General features: G+C 37.6%; 1 protein-coding gene across 4 annotated transcripts in view; it reads left to right on the plus strand.

Annotated features, from left to right (window-relative positions):
* Positions 1-23,888, plus strand: part of Bili (FERM domain-containing protein 8 Bili) — a 304,472-nt gene that overhangs the window by 18,286 nt on the left and 262,298 nt on the right. For all 4 annotated transcript variants that reach the window (XM_090375504.1, XM_090375500.1, XM_090375501.1 and 1 more), the window contains exon 3: positions 11,309-11,569. In XM_090375504.1, coding sequence (XP_090231630.1) covers positions 11,309-11,569 — 261 coding nt within the window. The remainder of the gene's footprint in view (positions 1-11,308; positions 11,570-23,888) is intronic.

Below are 23,888 nucleotides of genomic sequence, written 5' to 3' on the forward strand. Positions count from 1 at the left end.
CCCGGTCTAATCAAGAAGCATGTGATATGCACTACTACTCCTTCCCACGTGGCTACAGAGGCGCCACAGGTTTTGAGGTCAAGTGGAGAAATACCATAGGGACCTGGAGCTTTCTTAGCATCAAGATTCGTCAAAATTCTTCTGACATCCTTTTGACGGACGACCACAGGAGGCATTGAATGGAGCGTGTTGGGAATGGTGGGAGGTGTTTTTGCAAGATCATTAATACATGAGTTGGAATAAAAATGAGATGCCAGCAGGTCAGCTTTATCCTTGGCTGAAGTGACAACAGAACCATCTGGTTTGGACAGAGGTGGGAGCAGAGATGGGCAAAAGTTGCGGCCAATAGCTTTGGGAAGAGACCAGAATGCTCGGCTACCATTAGGGGAAGAAGCAAGTTTTCTACTCTTAGCCTGTTTGAACTCTAGTTTGGACTGATTGATAACTGCTTTACAATTGTTGCGAGCTTTGGTATAGGCAGAAAATGAAACTGCAGATTTGGAAACAAGCCAATTACGTCATGCAATGTTCTTCTCTTGAACAGCCTTAGCACATTTATTAGAAAACCAAGGTTTAGATAAAGGACAAGATTTTAAAGTGGAGTGTGGAATAAAGGATTCCATTCCTGCAAGAATAATTTCACTGACACGATCTGATCAAACGTTGACATCAGAAGTTTTGAAACAGTAATCCGACCAAGGAAAAGAAGAAAAGAAATCTCGCAGGTCATCTCATTTTGCATTCTTGTAATGCCAAACAACCCGAGTTTTGTAATAGCCATGAGATAAAGGCTCCATGGAAGAAGAGACAATCAGCAAGTTGTGATCTGAAGTGCCTAAAGGACCACTCACTTCAACAGTGTACTTAGAAGGGTTGTTTGTGTGAAAAAGATCAAGCGTGTTGGGTGTATGATTAGGATTGTCCGGTATTCTTGTAGGTAAATGAACTGGTAAATCTGTGCAAGGTCATTAGTAATTACAAAAGCCTCAGCATCTCGACCAGCTGGGTCAGTGTGACTAGAAAACGGAAGCCAGCTGGAGTTGTGAATATCAAAATCACCAAGGAAAATTGGACTTGAGAAAGCCAAGTTGCAAAGAGAGGAAGTCAAAGAGCTCCAAGTGATGTGGAGTTGGGAGAATGGTAGAGACAGATGAATTTGACACAATGAGGTAGAGAGATTTTAAGCCAGAGAAGATCAAAGAGAGGAGATTCCAAATTGCCATGTCTCTGACAGGGAATATCCGAACGGACATATGCACAAGTACTACCTTTGCGGCCAAAGGGATCATACAGCGAATACTTTGGGTATCTGAGATGAGCAGTAGTTGAATCAACCGATAACTGAGATTTTGTCAAAAAAAGTGCATGGGGTTTGGCAGACTGCAAGTGGAAATGGACATTGTTGAGATTAGAATTGAGACCACATATATTTGTGAAATGAATTTGGAAGTGTTTGGGAGGTTTAGATCTTTTTGCAGGTAAGCTTGCTCTATTAGTTTGACAATTCATGGTGTATTCAATAGTAAGAAAAAGTGGGTGGGACATGCTGTATGAAGTAATGAAATTTTTAGATATGGCTTACGCATGGTAAGAATATACCTAGTTCCTTGACATAATGTGGCCTCGACAATGCTCGCCGCATACACACTACTCGGACTCCCTCCAGTCACTATCTGGCAGAATAGAGGTAGCAAGATTATACACTAGCTGATCCGGAAGCCTCCTAGAGAGTTACCAATAGGTTCGGTCTGGTGTACTAACTAGCGGCCGGACTGCGAACACCGTTTTAGAGCTGTACCCTTGAAATATAAGGAATATTGGATCTCGCCACGATGTTCATCATAACCTCAAAAGTCATCAATCATACTGCATGATGGAAGAGATGGTGAAGGGTTGACCAGAACAACTCTAGAGATTAAACATGGGTTCCACCACTTCAAGCCTCCAGTAAGCAAAGTGGTGGTATTACACAGTTGATGAGAGTCATCTACCGCCTAGTACTGCCTCGGAACATAGAGGGGCGGCATTCCTCCATGTGGTGTGGGTGCCACGCCTCGACCACTGCTTACGTTGGTTCACACCTGGGTGGTCACCCACCATGTACTTGCGCATGGAGGTTATACCCAGGATTACTAACAGTCCCACGATCGTGAAGGTGCAAGCAGGGGATTTGGCTGTCACAGACCATCCGGACTTCACCGAAATTGGGTCCACTTGACTTGAGTGTCACCTGAATATCAGTTCAATCAGCGTTTTAGACTCCCAGGTAGCAGGTACAGGTTGTCTGACATAACTGTGACAACCTCAAGGACCATTTTACCTTAAATCTAATTTTACCTCAAGTCTGATTTTACCTTAAATTTAATCAAACAATCCACCTCCATAACACCAGATGATAGTTTGTTTCAGCAATCAATTGCTTTCTGGTTGAAATCAAATTTTCATCCATCCTACAGCCATCCTTTTTCAGTTTGAATTTATTTTCTTGTGTTTGTTAGTTGTGTTTGTTTTTTTTACTCAATCCATTTAAAGCCTTAAATACTTCAATCAGGTCTCCTTGCAAGTGCCTTTTCCAAGCATTACAATTAATATAACTGAAGTATTGTTGTACCCTTTGTGTTCTTGACTAATCTGGTTGCTCTTCTCTGTATCTGTTTCAAGAGATCCACACCTTTCTTAAAACGAGTCTTTCAGGCATGTATGCAGTACTGAAGATGTGGCCTAACCATTGCTATATATATTGATTATACATTTAGGCCTGATGTAGCTGAGTGGTCAGGAGTGCGAATGCAGCGGCACACACTTTTGAGTGGACCGGGGTTCAAGCCCGGGACTGCTAAATACGATTAACGTTTGTATTGATTGATTTATTGTAAACTCCACTGACCTGGTGGTCATGCCAGAGTATAAACAAGAACATTATTATATATATTAATTACAGGGGCGTATTCAGGGGTGAGTAAAAGGGGCTCTCCTTAGCCAAAAAATTGAAATTAAATAAAAAGAACCTATAGTATTTAGTACCGTGCTTGGGTTAAATGTAATGAGAGTGGGAGTTATCTATAGGCCAGTTAATTGATGAGAGCCTCTACAATCAAATGGAATGGGTAAGTAAGTGTGAATGAATTATTATGGGTGATTTTAATTTGTCTCTAATTGACTGGAGCAAAAAATCGACTAAATGATTGTTATTTTGTATCACCATATCAGGAAAAGTACTAGTGAAAAGAATGTTCTAGACCTGTTCATCACCCATAAACCAGATGACATAATAGGGCCAGAAACCAGCAGCAGGAAGTGATCACAGAGTTCTACAGTGGATGATGATGAAGAGAGAGAGAGAGAGAGAGAGAGAGAGACAGACAGACAGACAGACAGACAGACAACAGTAGTTAAAGCAAAGGAATGCATTATAATTTCAGGAAAGGAAATTATGGCGACTTAAGGTGCTACATGGCCTCTGTTTACTGGATAGATATCTCACAGAGAGAATATATAATTTAAATATGGTATGCCTTATAAAACTTTAATCACAGAAGCTTTGAATGCTTATATACCATTACAAAAATACTCCACGAGGAGGATTCCAAGTTGGATGAATAATGAAGTTGCCAGATCATTTGAGCAGAAATATATGGCACGGAAAAGTTACGGAGCAATAAAAAGTACCGAAGCCTATACCAGCTACAGATTGATCTGTAATTGTGCCACAGAAAAGGTTAGGCTGGCAAATGCAGATTATGAGAAATCTCTGGCAAAGAGAGGGGATAAGGGATTCATCACATATATAAATGCAAAGAGGAGAAGTACAAATCAGATAGGGCCCTTATGTAACGGATGTGGGATGGCATTAGATATCCCAGCTGATGTTGCAGATGAACTCAACAGTTACTTTGCATCAATATTTACAGAAGAAAAATGCTTTATGTTAATGAGAGATTACGGGAGTGAAGTTGAAAAATATGTAATCAATGATATTGAAATTTCACATGATTATTTAATGAAAAAACTTTCGAGCCTACAGACAAGTATGGCTTCTTGGGGTTGATGGCATATACCCTATAATTTTAAGGGAGTCAGCAAGCGAGTGCATTGAACCATTGAGGCTAATTATAAGAGCATCACTTTACTCAAGTGCCAATGTATATCCAGTGCCAGACCAAGATATTTTCGGCACCCCTTTTACTAAGGGAGATATATATATATATATATATATTTTTTTTTGTGATTGGTAAAATTAGCACCCCCTTAAAGACTGGCACCCCAGGCAAGGGCTCTGCTATCCCATGCTGTAATCCAGCACTGTGTATATCCATGGCATAAGGATAGTTCTAAGAGTTTAGTAGGAAATTACTGACTGGTCAGTCTAACTTCAGTAGTAGGGAAAATCACGGAGGCAATGATCAAGGGTGGAATTCAGGATCATTTAGATAGAAATGGAATTCTGAAGGACACAGCATTGTTTTGTAAAGAGAAAATCATGATTAACAAATCTGGTTAGCTATTTTGATAGGGTCACTTATGAGCTGGATTTAGGAAATAGTTTCGACATTGTTTATTTAGATTTCAGCAAAGCATTTGACTCAGTCCCACATGCTCAGTTACTTTATAAGCTTTAACAGGTTGGAATCACAGGGAAAATCCTTAGATGGATAGCAGGATGGCTCAGGGCAGGAGGAAGACTTTTGTTAAATGGTTATTCCTTAGATTGGGTTAATGTAAGAAGTGGGGTTCCCCAGGAACCATATTGGGACCACTATTGCTTTTGATTTTTTTAAATGACATAAATGAAGGAATAGAGGGCATGATGTAAAGATTGGTAGTTAATGATCACCACCAAGCAGAGCTTCTTCAAAGTGACCTAGATAGACTTCAAGCATGGTCAGACTTCATGGTGATCATTAACTACCAATCTTTACACCAATCATGATGTAAAGATTGGTAGTTAATGATCACCACCAAGCAGAGCTTCTTCAAAGTGACCTAGATAGACTTCAAGCATGGTCAGAAAAGTGGCAGCTTTGTTTAATCCTGCAAAGTGCAAGGTCTTACACCTGGGAAACAGTCACCCCAATATAATTTACACACTAGTGGAAGAAAGGGACTTGGGAGTTAGGATACAGTCAGACATGAAGTTCTCCAAGCATTGTAGACAGGTTGCAAGGACAGACCATGGTGTCCTATCGATGATTTTTTGAATATTTTTCTAGTAGAGATAAGGACATCATGGTCCTTCCTTGCAATCTATCTATAATGCTTGGAGAACTTCAGGTCTGACTATATCGTAATTCCTCAGTCCCTTTCTTCCACTACTGACTTTAGTTTGAAAAAAGACATTGAGCTTCTTGAAAAGGTCTAAAGAAGGGTAACTTGTAAGGTGAGATCAGTGAAAAAACATCTTTATGAGGAATCACTCTGAGTATGTGGGTTGCACAGCTTGGAAACTAAGCACCTTACAGGAGACTTGAGTTGTTTAAAGCTGAGAGGCAAAAAATTAAATGAATAAGGATGACATTTTCACGGTTATAAATGATTCTAGAACTAGTAAACATCTCCCCCGTAACAAATTCATGTTACGGGGGAGATGTTTAGACTGGATTGTAGGAAGTTTTATTTTAGTTAGCGAGTTATAAATTACTGGAATAAGGTTACTTACATGGGTGATAGAGGCTGACAGTGGGTAAATTCAAAGGTCAGCTGAGTAGTTACCTATGGCAGGAAGGAAACTCATAGGTTGTCTATTTCCTTTTTTTTTATCATTTATTAATTATTTAATTTTTTATTATTATTATTTTACTCTTTTTTCTTTTCTTTGTTTTTTTTTTTTTTTGTCTGGTGTAGCATAGGCTTTAGGCTTCATTTCATCATATGACCATTACTAATACTAATAATGTGGGCTACAGAGCTTGGCAGCCAGGCACCTCAGAGGTGACTAACTGAGGTTTATAAGGCTTTGAGAAGATTAGTAAAATAAATGAAGGTGGAATTTTCACTTTTATAAAGAGTTCCAGAACTAGGGACTGTAAATTCAAGTTACAGGGGTTGAGGTTTAGATTAGATTGTAAGAAGCTTTTGGTAAGTTGTTGATTGCTGGAACAAGTTTCCCTCACAGGTAGTTGAGGCAGACAGTTTGATTAAATTTAAAGGTCAACTGGATGGTTAACTGTATGAGAAGGGAAGCATATACTTTGTATTTTCTTATCCACTTGGTGTTTTTTTTTTGTCGGTGCGGCAAAAGTCTATGGCTTCCTTTGCACTAATGGTGAATACTGTTTCTAGAATTTTGATAACTGCCATCTATAACAATTGAAAATGCCCAATTTTCAGAACCATCCTGACTTATTTTTTCCCTACTGGTGCCATTTCACTAACAATGCTTTTTTTTTTTTTGTTCTTCCACAAGTTTTGTTTTTGTTTGTTATTTTACTATTAGGAAACATATTTCTGAAAAATATGTCTGTGTGATTAGCACATCTCAGAGGAAGATTATGTTTTATGACAAAGGATTCAAATAAATATTGGCATGTAGGACATCTTTGTCAGCATGAAATGCAACATCTATTTTTGCATTTCTGTTTGCTCTTCATGCTTATTTGTTTGCGAAGTCTCTGGTACACATGGCAAGAATGTTTTTTCAGAATATGCAATACGTGGAAAATTTTGCATGTATATCTTCTGAAATATTTTGCATATATATATACATATTCCAAAGAAATACACCATATTGTTGTATTTCTTTGGAATCTTATGAAATAAATTGAGTTAACTGTGCAATACAAGTACAGTAAACCCCCGCTATTCGCGGTATCCGTATTCGCGGTTTCGCATATTTGCGATCGCTGATTTAATATAAAATGAAACCTAAAAAAATGTGAATTTTAAAGCACCGTGAATATTTTCCGCCATAAAAAAACATGGGTGTGGCTAAAATTATCTTTCCCGGTCAAAACAGTGCTCAGTGGGTGGGGGGAGAGGAGTGACAAAATCGCGAGCGTGGATGTTTCTCGCTAATTCTTGTTCAGTATGTGTTATGCGCTTGTCATGGAAGGTTTCGTCGTTTGCTTTTAATTTATATGCTTATAAATTGAATAAATTTATCAATTTATAAATTGATATGCTTACAGAAATGATAAATCTACCGTTTTGCTGTGTAAAACAGACTTTTTCGAGTGTGTTAACGGAACAAAGTGACTTTATTGTGGACAAGTTCTTTCTAACCCCTACAAAAATATGGCTACGAGTAACAAGAGAAATGTGAAAATATCAAAGAAGGTGATGACATTAGCGAATAAAATTGAGTTATTAGATAAAATCTGTAATGGTGAAAGTGTTTCCTCAGCGGCAAAACATTACAAAATCAATGAGTCAATACGATCAATCAAAAAATCAGAAGAAAAAATCCGCTGTAGTATCTGTGAAAACACGCTAATTTCTTCAAAAATTTGCTCTGTAACTCATGATGTTAAATTAGAAAAAATGGAAAAAGCTTTCTATCTGTGGATAGAAGACAACTCAAAATAAAATTCCGTTAAGTTCACTCATCATTCGTGAAAAGGCAAAACTCCTTTATCAACACTTTAGTGAAACTGATGATAGCACTGGCGGGATAAGTTTTTTTAGCTAGCAAAGACGCTGGTTTGAAAGATTTGTTTGAAATTTCTAATAAATATTACATTTAATATTAAATTGTTTCTTATTTTCATTTCGATGCCATATGCTTGCATTTCACTATGTACATAGTCATATTATGAAGATATATATAATACATACATAGACAAAAATTTAGACTAGTTTTTCTTATATATTTCATACTTTGGAACGGAACACCTTTATTACTATGAGAGCCATAACTCAGTATTCGCGACATTTCTCAGGAACGTAACCCCCGCGAATAGCGGGGGTTTACTGTACATAAATAGAGAACAATGCTATTATTGAGTTTCTATTTTACAATATAGGCCAACAGCATGCTTGATGGCAAATTCAAACAGTTAAAAAAATAATCAAATTTTTATTTCTTTTAAATTTAAATTTTTTAATTTACTTTAAAATTTAAAAAATATATAGTTTTTTTTTTAAAATTTTATAGTTTAATTGTTTTTTTTGTAAAAAGAAAAAGATAGATAAAAACCCGAGTTTTTTCCAAAATGTTGGGAAACTATTTATCACAAACTACACTCAGTGATCACTGAATTATGACCACCTACCTAATACTTCGAAGGGCCTCCTTTTGCCCTCAGTATGCAGCTATCCGACGTGGCATTGATTCATCAAGATGTCGGAAGCATTCGGGAGGTATGGCCAGCCAAGCTGTGTGTAATGCGATCAGCAGTGGAGGTGATTGGTGTATCCAGATGCCGGATATGCCTTTCCATAGTGTCTCACAGTGCTCTATGGGATTGATATCGGGGGAGTTCGGAGGCCAATCGATATGCTGGAAGTCAGAACTGTGTTCCTCAAACCATTCCTGCACAACAAGTGACCAATGGTTTGCCGCATTGTCATCTTGGAAGACACCATTGCCATTCGGGAAAAAGTGTAACATAGCGAGGTGTACACAGTCAGCAAGCAGTTGACGATAGCGGAGACCTGTGATACGTTGTTCCACATGCACCAGGGGCCCAAGTTCCTGCCAATGAAACATGCCCCCACACCAAACAACTGCCTCCACCGGCCTGCACTTTTGATACCATGCATGATGGATGAAGCGCCTCATGTTGTTAACGCCAAATCCGTACACAACCATCCACGGTATGGAGTAAATAACGTGACTCATCCGACCAGCACGCCTTCTTCCAGCCTTCTAATGTCCAACTTGCATGCTCTTTGCACCAGGCGAATCTTTTACACCGATGAACCTTGATTAGGACAGAATGCTGTATGGGTCATCTGCTGGTATAGCCCATATTTGCGAGCGTGCGATGCATGGTCATGCCAGATATTGTTCCGGGTTGGCACATATTGTATTGGGTAGTCAACTCTTCAACAGTGCTGCACCTGTACGAGTCGTCGGACCCGTCGCTCACCTCTAACATCAACCTTTTGCTGACCTTTTCAGTTTTGCTGTCGGGTCATTGTTTGACCATTTTGATGCTAGTCCTGTTACACTTTAACTACGGCGGCTCTCGAACACCCCACCAGTTCAGCTGTTTGGGAAATCGAGGCACCAGCTCGTCGAGCACTCAGAATCTGTCCTTCATCAAAGTCCGATAACTCCTTCCTTTTACCCATCACGCTTGGAATTTTACTACCTACTGAACCACTGACACCTTATCTATGCTACATAGGTAGACTAACTCCGCACTCTCGTACCTCACGTGGTCAACGGTCACATTCGGTTTTCATAGGGGTGGTCATAATTTAGTGATCACTCAGTGTATATTACAATGAGTGAGAACGATAATTGCCACAAACCTGAGTGAAAAACATTATCATAAATCTGCAGTGAATATGATTTGTATTGATAAATAACCAGAATTTCAGGTTTACTATCATTATCCATTGTTTTTTTTACAAGGTTGATGGGATGCTGAGATAACCAGAATGCCCTAATTCCCATGCATTCCAGATACAAAGCTTTTACTGTACGTGTATTTTTTTCATAAATTAAAATACATTTTTATCCTTCACTTCTTTGTTGTAATATGTTAGTTACTAAAAGAACTTTAATTGTACCTGTTTCTGGCTTCAGAGAGTTCTTCCAAGTGTTCATGCAGATTCTTCTAAAAGTGGGATCACACATTTTACAGCAGACAATTCTGAAAAAAAGGCTTCACTTTTAAAAATGTGGAAACACCGTAATATAGATAGGAGGCAGATGGAATTTGTAGAATTTTTTTTCTTTTATTGATTAGTATAAAGATTAGCTAGATTTTTTAGAGAAATATTATGTGGAATAGTGAGGAAGCTTTTTTTACACTGACTCACAAGCAATTATTGAACAAAAGAGAATCCAGATGTGTATGGAAAATGCTCAATCATGTCAAGATAGTAGGTTGGTATATTATGACATCTGCAAAAATGTTGGCTCTTTAGCCTATGATGCATAATGATTGCTACAAGTACTCTGAAATGTTATGGAACCTTCAGAGTATCTTATAGCATTCATTGAAGTATTCTTGAAAAGATCACGGGTAGTTTTTCTTATTGCAATAATATTAAATCGCTTTACTTTTTGTTGAAATGTGCCCTGCCCAACTTTGCCAGTGTTATTCAAAAATGGCTGCACTAACATATTTTCATGGAAAACAAATTAGAAGATGCCCTGCACGAATTTCCTCTTGGTGTCCTGAATTAGACTGCTGTGACTCATTCCTGTGGAGGCGGCAAAGAAAGAAAGAAGTGTATTGTACACAACCAAGAGATGCAAATAAATGAAAGAATAACCGATATTCTTCAAATTTCTGAAAACCTGTTGTGAGCAGTAGTAGTGAGCATTTGGTTCTGTTGAGAAAGTGTTGAAAGATGTACGTAGAGATTTAGTCAATGTCATAAAATTTTATTAAATACTCTGTTATTGACAATTTGATTAAATTTCTTAAAAATATAAACGATTTAGAAGCATTTGAACATATGTGTTGAATTATCATAAGCTATATGTCTATCAGATTTATTATTTCTCTTAGAGCTTTGATGATTTTTCAGAAGTCTGTGGCTTATAAATGGTGGATTGAAAATTCTTGTAATTATATTATAAATAAACTACATAACAGCACAAATTAATACTATGCTATACATATATTATTATTTTCAGTAAATAATTCTGAAACATTTACTACATGTTTTAGAATTTTGTAATAAATTTAATAAATTATTTTTGTATAACTAGACATATAACTGAACAAAATATTTTATACATAGTTTTATAAAATAAAGGTTTATTTTATATATTTTATTTTTCTCTTTTTTTTTTTTTTTTTTTTTTTCAGTAATATTTGTATCCTTTTGTATGCTTAATCAAGGTATACAGTATGATATAATTTTCTCTTTTAAGTACATTTTAATTTATCTCACGTTAGAGCATCATTAGCTTTTTCCTTTACAGAAAACTAATAATACTAAATGAATAATAAAACTAAACGAATGAAATTAATATCCTGCTATATTTGCTTAATTATTATACTAAAACACTATTAATTAAACATTATTTTAATTAATAGTGTAATAATCATGAATCTTTTCACTAGAAAAGATTCATGATTATTACACGATTCATGATTATAAAAATACTTGGAAAAAGTTTTAATATCTGCTAATTGATGTACAATTTGCATATATTTATTTTATTTTTATTATTATTTTTTTTAAGGTTGTTCCCCTCGGAGAAAAGAAGAGACAAGAATTCCAGAATGGGAATTACCACATCCTTATCCTTTTAATTACAGAGCTGTTCATCCTGAATACATTCCTCACCATCCTGAAACGAATCAACCTCCCCAACAATGTTTTCCTTCTAACAGTTCTGATGGATGGCATAATAGAGTTGATGCAACAGGAGTGGGAACTGGCATTGTTGGGAGTGGTGGTGGTGCCAGTGGTGGTGGTGGTGAGAGGATACAACAAAACAACAGTAAGAAAATAAATATAAATAGATATGAAATGAATGTCTGCAATCCTGCTTTAAACAGGCAGATGCCAATGTCATTTGACAAATGAGAGAAAAAAAAAAATTTTTACCAAATTTTTTTTTAGGTGCTAACTGAATATGCATAATGCTGGTTCTTAAGAGCTTTTTGTACTCATGGTACACTTGGGATATTATTATTATTATTTTTTTTTTTTTTTGCATTGTACTTGAATTAGAATAAAACTACCCATTTTTTTTTTTTTTAATATCATTTCTTTTAAAACAACAGTTAATGAATTTTTGTTACACATATAAATTTAAGTGTTTTGCTAATGTGAAACTTGTGATTGTCATTTTTTATTTTTTTATGAACACCCCAAACACGAAAGGTATCAAAACCTATAGTACTTAGTACCGTACATGGGTTGAAGGAGAAGTATGGGGGGGAGGGGGATGCAGAAACTTTGCTCTAGAGACTAAACATGGGTTTCACCACTTCAAGCCTCCAATAAGCAAAGTGGTGGTATTTCACCGGTTGATGAAATTTGTTGGAGACGATGTTGGAGCACAAATCGTCTGGTTGGAGACAACCATACGATTTGTGCTGCAGGTGCCAAGTGATTTTGTGCTCAAGTGTCTGCCAGTAAATTTGCACTCTCTTGGTGAAATAAAATAGTTTCCTTGTTTCAGTGTTACATTAACACTCAATTAATTTAGTAAAGAAAGCATTTTACTATATCAGAAGGAAAAGTAACCTTCTTTCTTTCTTTCTTCTCTTAGTTTCTCCTTTTAACTACTAACCCACTACCACTTGGTCACAAACATGGCACTGTTCCTGCCTCCACATTGTGGGGCCGGTAAGCTTTTCAACAAAACTTTGAACTGCAACAAAATCAGGCTCCAATTGTTTTTGTCTTTACAGGGCAAAAACAATTGGAGTGCCTTTACACAGTCTGAACCTGATTTTGTTGCAGCTAAACATCAAAAGACTGATGTAGACAGAATCAAAACTCCAACCTTCTTTATTATCCACTCAACCCAAGAACAACTGATTAGCAAACTCTTCCCACCATTTCTAGTGCAGAAATGCCTAGAAAGCATAATTGGGAGACTTACTGGTTGAAGTTGCCACTGCTCAACAGTCTGAGCAACTACTGAGACTAAAAACTTTTGGTGGAACTTCTGTTACCGTTTTGCCACACATTTCCCTGAACTCGTTGAGGTGTCATCACCGAATGGGACCTCAATGTTCCAGATGACGAGCTAAAACATGAACTATAATAAATCTAGGAGTCATCAATGTCAGAAGAATTATGACAAAGAAGGATGGCATACTAGTTCCTACTTTTAGATCATAATACTCACTTTTGACAACCCCAAATCACCAACATTGATCAGAGCAAGCTATCTCAACTGCCTTGTTAAAACCTACATTCTGAACCCCTTATGCTGCTACAAATGCCAGAAGTTTGGGCACTCACAGACAGTCTGCAGAGGAGCAGCTGCCTGTACCACATGTGGATCCATTGTGAACACTAACAATGATTGCACAGCTACAACACTCAGTTGTCCCAACTGCAGAGAAGCACATCTGGCATTTTCCAAGGAATGTCCCCTTTGGAAACATGAAAAAATGTACAGCGATACAAAATTGAACACAATGGGCCAAAAACTGAATACCAAGAGGCCAAAAAATCCTTACCAGCCCTGAATACTAATAAATCAACCTATGCTGAAGTAACTAAAAGAGAAATATCAATTGCAATCCAAATGATGGTAACCATACCACCAAACAAATTGGGCACCATACCAATAAACCAAATGACAAGCAAAGTAAAGCTATAAATACACCAATTACTGTACAACCAGATGCCACCCCACAGCAAAACACTACAGTATCTACTTCTCCTGATGCAAACCAAACAGATTGCATGGACTTAGAAGATAGTTCACAGCAACATGAGCAGGTACTAGAGCTGTTCACTGATGAGAAGATGGACATGGGAAAACCATTACTTTTCAAAGAAGGGGAAAGGAAAACTTGAGCGAAACAAACCTTCAGCCACTTGAAAACAAATTGAGGATTCTACTGAATAATGCTTACATTTCTGCAGTGGAACTGTAGAGATTATAATAGTAATTTAAATGACATCCAAGAGCTCCTCTTACAATGTGACCCTATCGCTCTGCCTGCAAAAAAACAATTTAACCCCATACATAATTGTTTCTCTCTGGAACTACATAATTTATCGGCAAGATCATGTTACACACACTCCGAACAATCTGGCACATGGAGGTGTAGCATTGATAATCAGCACTCAAATATCCTTCAAACCAATCCCACTATAAACAAACCTTAAGGCAGTTGCAGTATGAGTCAACTTTGACTTCACTATCTTCTCGCTATACTTTCCCCCTAATCAAAATATAAGCTATGCCAATGTAGAAGAATTAAAAGTACAACTTCCTCAACCCTATTTCATCCTAGGGGACTTCAGCAGTCACCATCCGTTATGGGGAAATCAAAACATGGACAAATTATCAAAAAATTGTTGATCAGTGCAATTTGATTAATCCCAATAATGATGCGTGCACTTATATACATTTACTTACAGGATCTATTGACGTCTCTCTATGCTCAACAGCCATGTATCCCCTATTAGGATGGACTATTCAAACAATCCTCTGGGTAGTGACCATTACCCGGTGATATGCCGGATTGATACGAGCATTCTCCACTTTTCTAACTGAACTGCCAAATGAAACTTTTTCAAAGCAAAATGGGATATATACAAGCAGCTAGCAATACTGGTAGAAAAGCAGGTCCAACAAACATCGTAAACAGTATCCCATACTGTTGTGATACAGTATATGGTACATCCTTTCACTCACATTGTTGGGGAAACATGACTTATCTCTCAACATAACATACTGCAACTGCAAATTCATGCCATATTGAGAATCCAGTACACTCCAATCTGTATGGACAGATTTACAACAGACACGCATGTTGGTGCAGCAGCATTATTTCTCAACCTTACCATAGCCAAGAAACTCCCTATTGAATGTAGCAGTTACACTGCAGAACTCTGTGCCATCTACATAGCCTTAAATTTCACATTCTCAGTAAAATTTAAGGCTTACCGGTCACAGCGTTATCTATACAGACTCCATTAGTGCTATCCAAGCTATACAGCAGAATAAAAATCATGATATAACCCTTTACTCATACAGATCTTGAATACCATGACCAAGTTAAATAAGAAAAACAAAGTTCTCTTTTGTTGGATTCCTGGTCACATTGGAATTGTTGGACATGAATGTGCTGACCTAGCTACCAAAACTGTTACAGATCATATAGATCAATCCTTTAGTATACCAGTCTCAGATTACAAGTTAATTATAAAGAAACAATGTCTTGAACAATGACAACACATCTGGCAAGTCAAGTTGGTAACAAGCTACTCCATATAAAGAAAGATCTCAAATCTCGGAAATCCAGTATATGTGAGAACAGGCATGAAGAAGCCATATTAACCTGACTACGAATAGGCCATACAAACTTAACACATTTCTATCTCTTGCAGGCACTGATCCATCACAGTGCACACTGTAACCCAGCTCACTAACCAGCATGTACTCATAGATTGCTTCAAATACAATAGTGATCAACCAGCTATGTTTACCTTGTTTTCCACGATGAACACTTCTTTCAGAATTACTGACCTCCTAGCAGATATGCCACACATGGTCAAAATTTTTACTTCCTTCTAACAGATACAACTGTACAATGCAGTGTGAACTTGAACAACATTTATATAGATAAAACTATGTATTTAACATTACCATAGTTAGGCACATTATGACCTTGCTGCCCTTGCACCATAAAGCTATAAATAAACATTATTACCTTGCTGCCCTTGCACCATAAAGCCTATAAACAAACATTATGACCATTATGACTTAGCTGCCCTTGCATCAAACAAACAAACAAACAAACAAACTTTTTTTGTTTGACTTTATTGATATTAGGACTTATCTGATAAAGAGACTCTTATTTTATCTTCTATATTACTGAGCCTCTCCATTTTTAGGTGCGTTCGCACATGCATATGCATACATATATGAGGGTGTTCAATAAATTATCTACCTAAGGTACTTCCCAGAGTTATAATTCAGTGATTCATGATTTATCATGTTTCTACATATCTCAACTTAAATCATAATAATTTTGATCCCAGTATGTTTTTAGGTTGTGCTGCTGTAACAAAAAGAAGGAAGAAGGAAGGCCTGTATCAAATTATGGATTTGTTGAAATTGGAGCATTGTTCAGTCACAAAGTTTCTCACCAAAGAAGGAAATGGGCCAAAGGCCATTCACGAAAGGATGGTGGCTGTGTATAGCAACAGTGCACCTTCAGAGTACCAGTTGAAATTCTGTTAAAACAATTCGTGGGGTAGAGAGTCCATTGAAGATGATCCACATCCAGGAAGGCCTGTGGTAGCAACCACTCCAGAAATGTGCCAAGCTATGGAAATCCTTGGGCTGAATGACAGACATTTAAAGTTGTCCCAGATCTAGGGAATATGACATATCTGAGGGAACAGTTATAACCATTTGGGGATGACTAAGGTCAGTGCAAGGTGGGCCCCAAGATTCTGACCGTTGTGCAGAAGCAATTCAGAGTACAGTGAGGAGAATTTAGAGCTTTATGGAAGGAATCCTGAAACTTTCATCTCCAGAATTGTTACAGGTGATGAAATATGGGTTCATCACTGGGATCCCGAGACCAAGCAAGAATCAATGCAATGGAAGCACAAGGGTTTTCCCCCACCCAAAAAATTTCAGACACAACCTTCAACTTTTGGGATGCTGAGATAATTTTGTACATTCCCTACTTGGAGCACAAGCAGACAGTCACTGAGGAGTCATATGCATCCCTACTGTACAACCTAAGGGATATCATAAAGAAAGAATGCTGTGTAAAACTTTCCAGAGGTGTGCTGCTTCTTCAGGACAATGCACCAGTACACAGGTCACATGCTGTTGCTGCTACTTTGAGAAACTGACTGTACAGAACTTACCCATTCACCTTACAGGTCCGGATCTGGCCCCCAGTGACTATTTCCTGTTTTTACACCTCAAGAAAAACGTACATGGATATGGATAATGAACTGAAGTCTGCTGTTTCTGTGATCTTTTATGGGCAGAACAAAGAATTTTATTTGTTTGGTATTTCCTCATTCTAACAAAATGGAACAAGTGTATTGAAGTTCAGGGGAGTTTTTTTTTTTTTTTTTTTATGTGAACCCCAAACACGAGAGGTATTAGAACCTATAGTACTTAGTACCGTGCTTGGGTTTGAGGTTAATAAGACGAAAGAAGATATTTGTTGACATTGGACTTGAACTTCTGTAGATTGTAATTTTCAGGAAATACGTATGAAGGAAGGTTGTTCCAGAAAACGGCAGTTGAATGAATAAATGAGGAAGATGAAAAGTTGGTTCTGTGGGTTTGAAGTTGGGCAGTAAATGGATGTTGGCTGGTGGCGGCAAGTGTTCGGACTGTTTTGAAAGAGAGAGCAGGAAGCGGTAATTATAGAAGCCAATTCAGAAGAACAGTGCCCATGGAAGTATCTGTAGAAGAGGCATGCAGCAGAAACAGTACGTCTATGAGAAAGCGAGTGGAGAGACTCTGTTAGAGATGAATCATTAATTAACCTAACTGCCCTCTCTGAATGGAATCAAGAAGCCTGAGAGAGGTTTGGGGGCACCACCCCAGATGTGGGAACAATATTCCATGGCAGGGCGGATTTGCGATTTATAGAGTGAGCAGCTGTTTGGAAGAAAAGTAATGCCGAGAGCGAAAGAGAAAACCAAGTTTTTTAGATGCAGGGGAAGCAATATTTGTAATGTGCTTGTGCCAAGAGAGATTACAAGTCAGGGTAATCCCCAAAAGAGATATATCATTTTGCCTAGAAATCGGCGTGTCACTAAAGATAAGCATAGGAGCAGAAGAATCCTTTTTGCGAGATATAAGACAAGACTGAGTTTTAAAAGGGTTGAAATCAACTAAGTTGTCTTTGCCCCACTGGAGAATTACCTGAAAATCGGCATTTAAGGAATTGGTAGCAGATTTTCGAGAAGTTGAAGCTGATTGAGCAGGACAAGGTTTCCCAAAATGGAAAGTTGAATGCAATGTGCTATCATCGGCAAAACTATGGATAGGATTTCCAGTCAATGGAAGAAGGTCATTGATATACAAGAGGAAAAGAGTGGGGGAAAGAACTGAACCTTGGGGGACACCGGCATTAATGGAGAAGTTAGAAGACAGAGAGCCATCTACCATCACCCTCAGTGAGCGATCAGAGAGAAAACTGGATAACCAATTACTAAAAACAGTTGCCAAACCATAAGATGGAAGCTTGTTTAGAAGACCTTTATGCCAAACACGATCAAAAGCCTTTGAGATGTCAAGAGCAACTACTTGTGTTTCACCGAACCTTTCCATTGAATTAGTCCATAAATGGGTAACATAAGCCAGAATATCTCCAGTGGATCGACACTGACGGAATCCATACTGGTGATCGTTGATCAGACGGAAGGTTTCTAGGTAGTTTAAGAGTTGATGGTTAATTGATTTCTCCATTACTTTAGAAAGAGTAGAAGTAATTGCAATGGGACGATAATTGGATGGGAGGGATTTGTCACCCTTTTTAGGAACTGTCTGGATATGAGCAAATTTCCAAGTAGAAGGAAAAACCCCTTTGGGATAAGAAAGTGAAAAAAGGCGGCAAAGAATAGGAGTAAGTTCAGGAGCACAGGTTTTGAGAACAAGTGGAGAAATACCATCAGGACCTGGAGCTTTCTTAGCATCAAGGTTCATCAAAATCCTTCTGATATCCTTTTGACGGAAGACCACAGGAGGCATTGAATGGAGCGTGTTGGGAATGGTGGGAGGTGTTTTACCAAGATCATTAATACATGAGCTGGAAGAAAAATGGGATGCTAGCAGGTCAGCTTTATCCTTGGCTGAAGTGGCAACAGAACCATCTGGTTTGGACAGAGGTGGGAGCAAAGATGGGCAAAAGTTGCGGCCAATAGCTTTGGCAAGAGACCAGAATGCTCGGCTACCATTAGGGCAAGAAGCAAGTTTTCTACTCTTAGCCTGTTCAAACTCTAGTTTGGACTGATTAATAACTGCTTTACAACAGTTGCGAGCTTTGGTGTAGGCAGAAAATGAAACTGAAGAATTAGAAACAAGCCAATTACGATATGCAACATTCTTCTCTTGGACAGCCTTAGCACATTTATTGGAAAACCAAGGTTAATAAAGGACAAGATTTTAAAGTGGAGTGTGGGATAAGGGATTCCATTCCTGCAAGAATAATTTCACTGTCACGATCTGAGCAAACATTGACATCAGAAGTTTTGAAACAGTAATCCGACCAAAGAAAAGAAGTCTCACAGGTCATCCCATTTTGCATTCTTGTAATGCCAAACAACACGTGGTTGGGAATAGCCATGAGATAAAGGTTCCATTGGAGAAGAGACAATCACCAAGTTGTGATCTGAAGTGCCTAAAGGACCTCTCACTTCGACCGTGTACTTAGAAGGGTTGTTTGTGAGAAAAAGATCAAGCGTATTGGCTGTATGATTAGGATTGTCCGGTATTCTTGTAGGTAAATGAACAATCTGTGCTAGGTCATTAGTAATTGCAAAAGCTTCAGCATCTCGACCAGCTGGGTCGGTGTGACTAGAAAACGGAAGCCAGCTGGAGTTGTGAACATTAAAATCACCAAGGAAAATTACTTCACTGTTAGGAACGTTGGACTGGAGAAAGTCAAGTTGCAAAGAGAGGAAGTCAAAGAGCTCCAAGTGATTAGTGGAGTTGGGAGAATGGTAGAGACAACAGATGAATTTGACACAATGAGGTAGAGAGATTTTAAGCCAGAGAAGATCAAAGAGAGGAGATTCCAAATTTCCAAGTCTCTGACAGGGAATATCAGAACGGACATATGCACAAGTACCACCTTTGAGGCGAAAGGAATCATACAGCGAATAATTTGGGCATCTGAGATGAGCAGTAGATGAATCAACCGATAACTGAGATTCTGTCTGAAAAAGTTCATGGGGTTTGGTAGACTGCAAGTGGAAATGGACATCGTTGAGATTAGAATTGAGACCACGTATATTTGTGAAATGAATTAGGAAGTCCTTGGGAGGTTTAGATCTTTTCACAGATAAGCTTGCTCTATTAGTTTGACAATTTATGGTGTATTCAATAGTAAGAAAAAGTAGGTGGGACATGCTGTATGAAGTAATGAAATTTTTGGATATGGCGTACATGTGGTAAGAATATACCCAGATCCTTGACATAACGTGGCCTCGACAATGCTCCCCGCATACACACTACTCGGACTCCCTCCAGTCAGAGTAGAGTAGAGTATCTATCTGGCAGAGTAGAGGTAGCAAGATTATACACTAGCTGATCCGGAAGCTTCCTAGAGAGTTACCAATAGGTTCAGTCCGGTGTATTAACTAGCGGCCGGCCTGCGAACACCGTTTTAGAGCTGTACCCTCGAAATGTAAGGAATATTGGATCTCGCCACGACTTTCATCATAACCTCAAAAGTCATCGATCATACTGCATGATGGAAGAGATAGGGAAGGGTTGACCGGAACTTAGCTCTAGAGACTAAACATGGGTTCCATGAGTTACATTGAATTTAAAAAAAAGATTTTTGGCTTTATCTCATTTCCTTCGTAGATAGGTAGATAACTTATTGAATGCCCCTCGTAGTGTAGTTAGACCTGTCAATATGTATACAGGCATACCTCGGTTAACGTTACCTCTGATAACGAAGCTTCGATATAACGAAGTCCGCAATTTCAAGCCCCATTTAACATAAAAAAAATATTCGAGTTTAATCACCTGAAATCTAAACAAACTGAAGAAATTACGGAAACCTTTTGGGCTTCTCGTGGTTGGTTCGAGAAATTTAAAAAACGGGCCAGGATTCATAGTGTAAAATTAACAGGAGAAGCTGCAAATAAGTTTCCAGAAAAACTAAAGGAAATAATTGAACGTGAAAATTTTCCACCAAATTTGGTGTTCAGTGTTGACGAAAGCGGTTTGTTCTGGAAACGGCTACCAACAAAAAGCTTCATTTCTATTGAAGAAAAATCAGCTACTGGGTTCAAAGCAGCCAAAGACCGTTTAACGTTACTCTTTGGATCAAATGCCTCTGGCGATTATAAATTAAAATTGTTATTAGTTTACCATTCAGAAAATCCGAGGGCGTTAAAAGGTAACATAAAAATGAATTTACCTGTAATATGGAAAGCAAGTAGAAAAGCGTGGGTTACCAAGGAGTTATTTACTGATTGGTTTGTTAACCACTTTTGTCCTGAAGTAAAACGGTATTGTCAAAAAAACAACTTTGAAGAAAAAGCTCTTTTGTTGTTAGACAATGCTCCGGGACATCCTACTGATCTTAACACGTTGGACACATGCATTCCTGTCAAAGTTGTGTTTCTTCCAGCAAACACAACTTCCTTGATTCAACCATTGGATCAGGGAGTAACAGCATCATTTAAAGCTTATTATCTGCGTTGAACATTAAGCAATTTGACTGAACTAGAGGATAAAGAGGAAATGACAGTTAAAACTTTTTGGAAAAACTACACCATTAAAAATGCAATTGAAAACATTGATAGTTCTTGGAAAGAAGTCGCTAAGAAATGCTTAAATGGAGTTTGGCGAAAAATATGGCCAGAAGTTGTACTAGAAGAAGAAAATAACATCCAAGAAATTAGAAATGAAGTTATCCAGATGGCTCAATCAATAGGTTTCGAAAATGTCGATGAAGAGGATGTTACAAAATTTATTGAATGCAGAAGATGATGGTTTTTCAGTGGAAGATTTAGAAAACCTTGTTAGCAACGAAGACAAAGATAATGAAGACGAAGTTAAAGAAGTTCCTGCCGAAAAAGTGTTAACAACCAAAGATTTAAAAAGGTGCTTAAATGACATTGAAAACGTTTTAAATTTTTTTAGTGAAAATGATCCTGATTTAGGAAGAAGTTTTATTGTTAAGCGATCAGTGTTAAATGCAATAACTCCGTATAGGCAATTGTTAAATGAAAGAGAAAAAGAGCATAAGCAATCAACTTTAGACTCATATTTTAAAATGTGATTTCACTTTGTATGTAAGTTGACTGTTTATTTAATAAAACTTTTCTTTGTTCGAAAAAAAAGCTTTTCATTTTCTTTACGTAGGAACGTATCCCTATTCTGGCCATAGTATTTTTACCTCTGAAAACGAAGTTTCGCTTAACGAAGTAATTTCGTGGAACGCATCCTATTCGTTATTCGAGGTATGCCTGTAGTATGTTATGTAGTGTTGCTCTCAAATGTTAGTTCAGCTCTGCCATGGTATACTGTGATGATACAGAAACTCTGCAGAAATGTGTGCACAATCTATGTTTGTGTATATGTTTAGTTTTTTCTGCCAACAAGCACTGGGAACATACATCCTGATACCTGTCTACGCCACGAGGAGGTGGGCCACAACTAAGTGCGAGCCACAACAAACCTCGAGTGTCATGTACTGAATGTCCATGCCATTCAGAAAATGAGCAAATAAAATAAACAGTAATAATAATAAAGTAATGAAAATTATAAAAATAAAAGGGATTGAAAAATTAAAAATACAATAAAATAAAAAAACAATTGATAGCAAACAATAAAAAAAAAATATAATAAAAAATCCAACACCAGTGGAAGTCTGGTGCCAGCAAAGACAAACACAATAGAGGAAATAATAGCAGGAAAGAAAGGATGAAGAATGAAAAGTAAAAAAAAGTAAACACTGATAGATAGGCAAAAGAAAAAGACCCGAATTTAAAGGGGATAGAGGAAAGAGATAAAGATTCCATACAGGATAACCTGTGCGAACAGATGATCCCACCTCAAGGGAGGCCAGCAGGAGATGGAAAGTAGGAAAACAGTGATCATTCAGTACTGTACAAGCATGATTAGGAACTCCAAATTGATGGTGATTGGTGAAGATGGTTACTTGAGGTAAAGATGGTGGAAGTGAAGTGACAATGGTGGTATCACAAAATGGAGGTGATGGCTTGGACTGAATGTGCAGCTGGACTAGGACTAGTTCCAGGAATTGAAGCACTAGTGCAGAAGATTAATTTTTTTCTGGAGTCCAAGAGAGATGATTAATTGCCTGGAGAAAATGACTGACATGCAGTAGACAAGAGGCTGATGAATATCCAAGTAATATGGACAAGTGAAAAGAACATGTTTGCCAGTCTTCTGGGCTGCCACAGTTACAGAGGGGAGAATCAGGAAGATTAAACATAGCAAGTTTAGCTTGAAGGGAACCATGGCCAGTTAGAAGAAAAAGAGTATGGAGACTTGGTGGAGCAGAACCATTTTAGAACAGACTTTATTAAGGCAAAGGATACAGATGGAATATGCTTTCTTGCGAATCATACCTTTGGAAGAAGACCACCAATTTTGCCAGAGTTGGACTAGGTGGTTCCAGCAACAAGTCTTTTCAGTTTGAAGATTGCAGTGGATATTAAGAGTTATGTCTAAAAAGTCAATGAAAATAACATATCTAAGATAATAGGAAAAATCTCTATAAGCGATTTGGGGGGACAAAGGTAGGCAACTACTTAAAACTTGTAATGCAGGTGTCAAGACAGTGCAACAGGAACAACTCATCATTATGAGCATATATATGTTTGGATGGAGGAGAGTTTTATTTGGATTGCCTTCTTAGTCAATCTCAGACAGAAGAAGTAGACTTTCCCCAATGAGTTATTCTGATTTGATGACACATCAAATTTGTGGCATGATCCCCAGCCACAACCTTCCTTTCTACAGAAGATGGGGGTATAAAAAAATTCCATCTGAAACTATTACAGATATCAAATACACTGATTATGGCATTGTTTGTTTGAAGTTTTTTTTTTTTTTTTTTGGAGCAATGACATCTATGGCCATAGTCACCAGTTACTATGGAAATAAATGCAGCAGATTATTTTGTTAATTAATTTTAACAAAATAATATGGACAATATGATTAAAACCATATTGTCCATATTTGGTTAACATACCATGGTGTTCAAATAACAGAATTACATCTTGCCAAGTACGTACCTAATCATTACATTAATATACTGCATTTAGTTCTGTGGTGTAATTAGTGTTTTATTTCTATAATAGTCAAAGACAATCATATTTGGCTTTGTAGTAAAGTTCTACCTGAAAATTTTTGACTTTTAGTTTTAATAATATGT

Source organism: Mastigoproctus giganteus, chromosome 6, assembly GCF_048544385.1.
Source record: "Mastigoproctus giganteus isolate SK-2022 chromosome 6, ASM4854438v1, whole genome shotgun sequence".
Lineage (NCBI taxonomy): Eukaryota > Metazoa > Arthropoda > Arachnida > Uropygi > Thelyphonidae > Mastigoproctus > Mastigoproctus giganteus.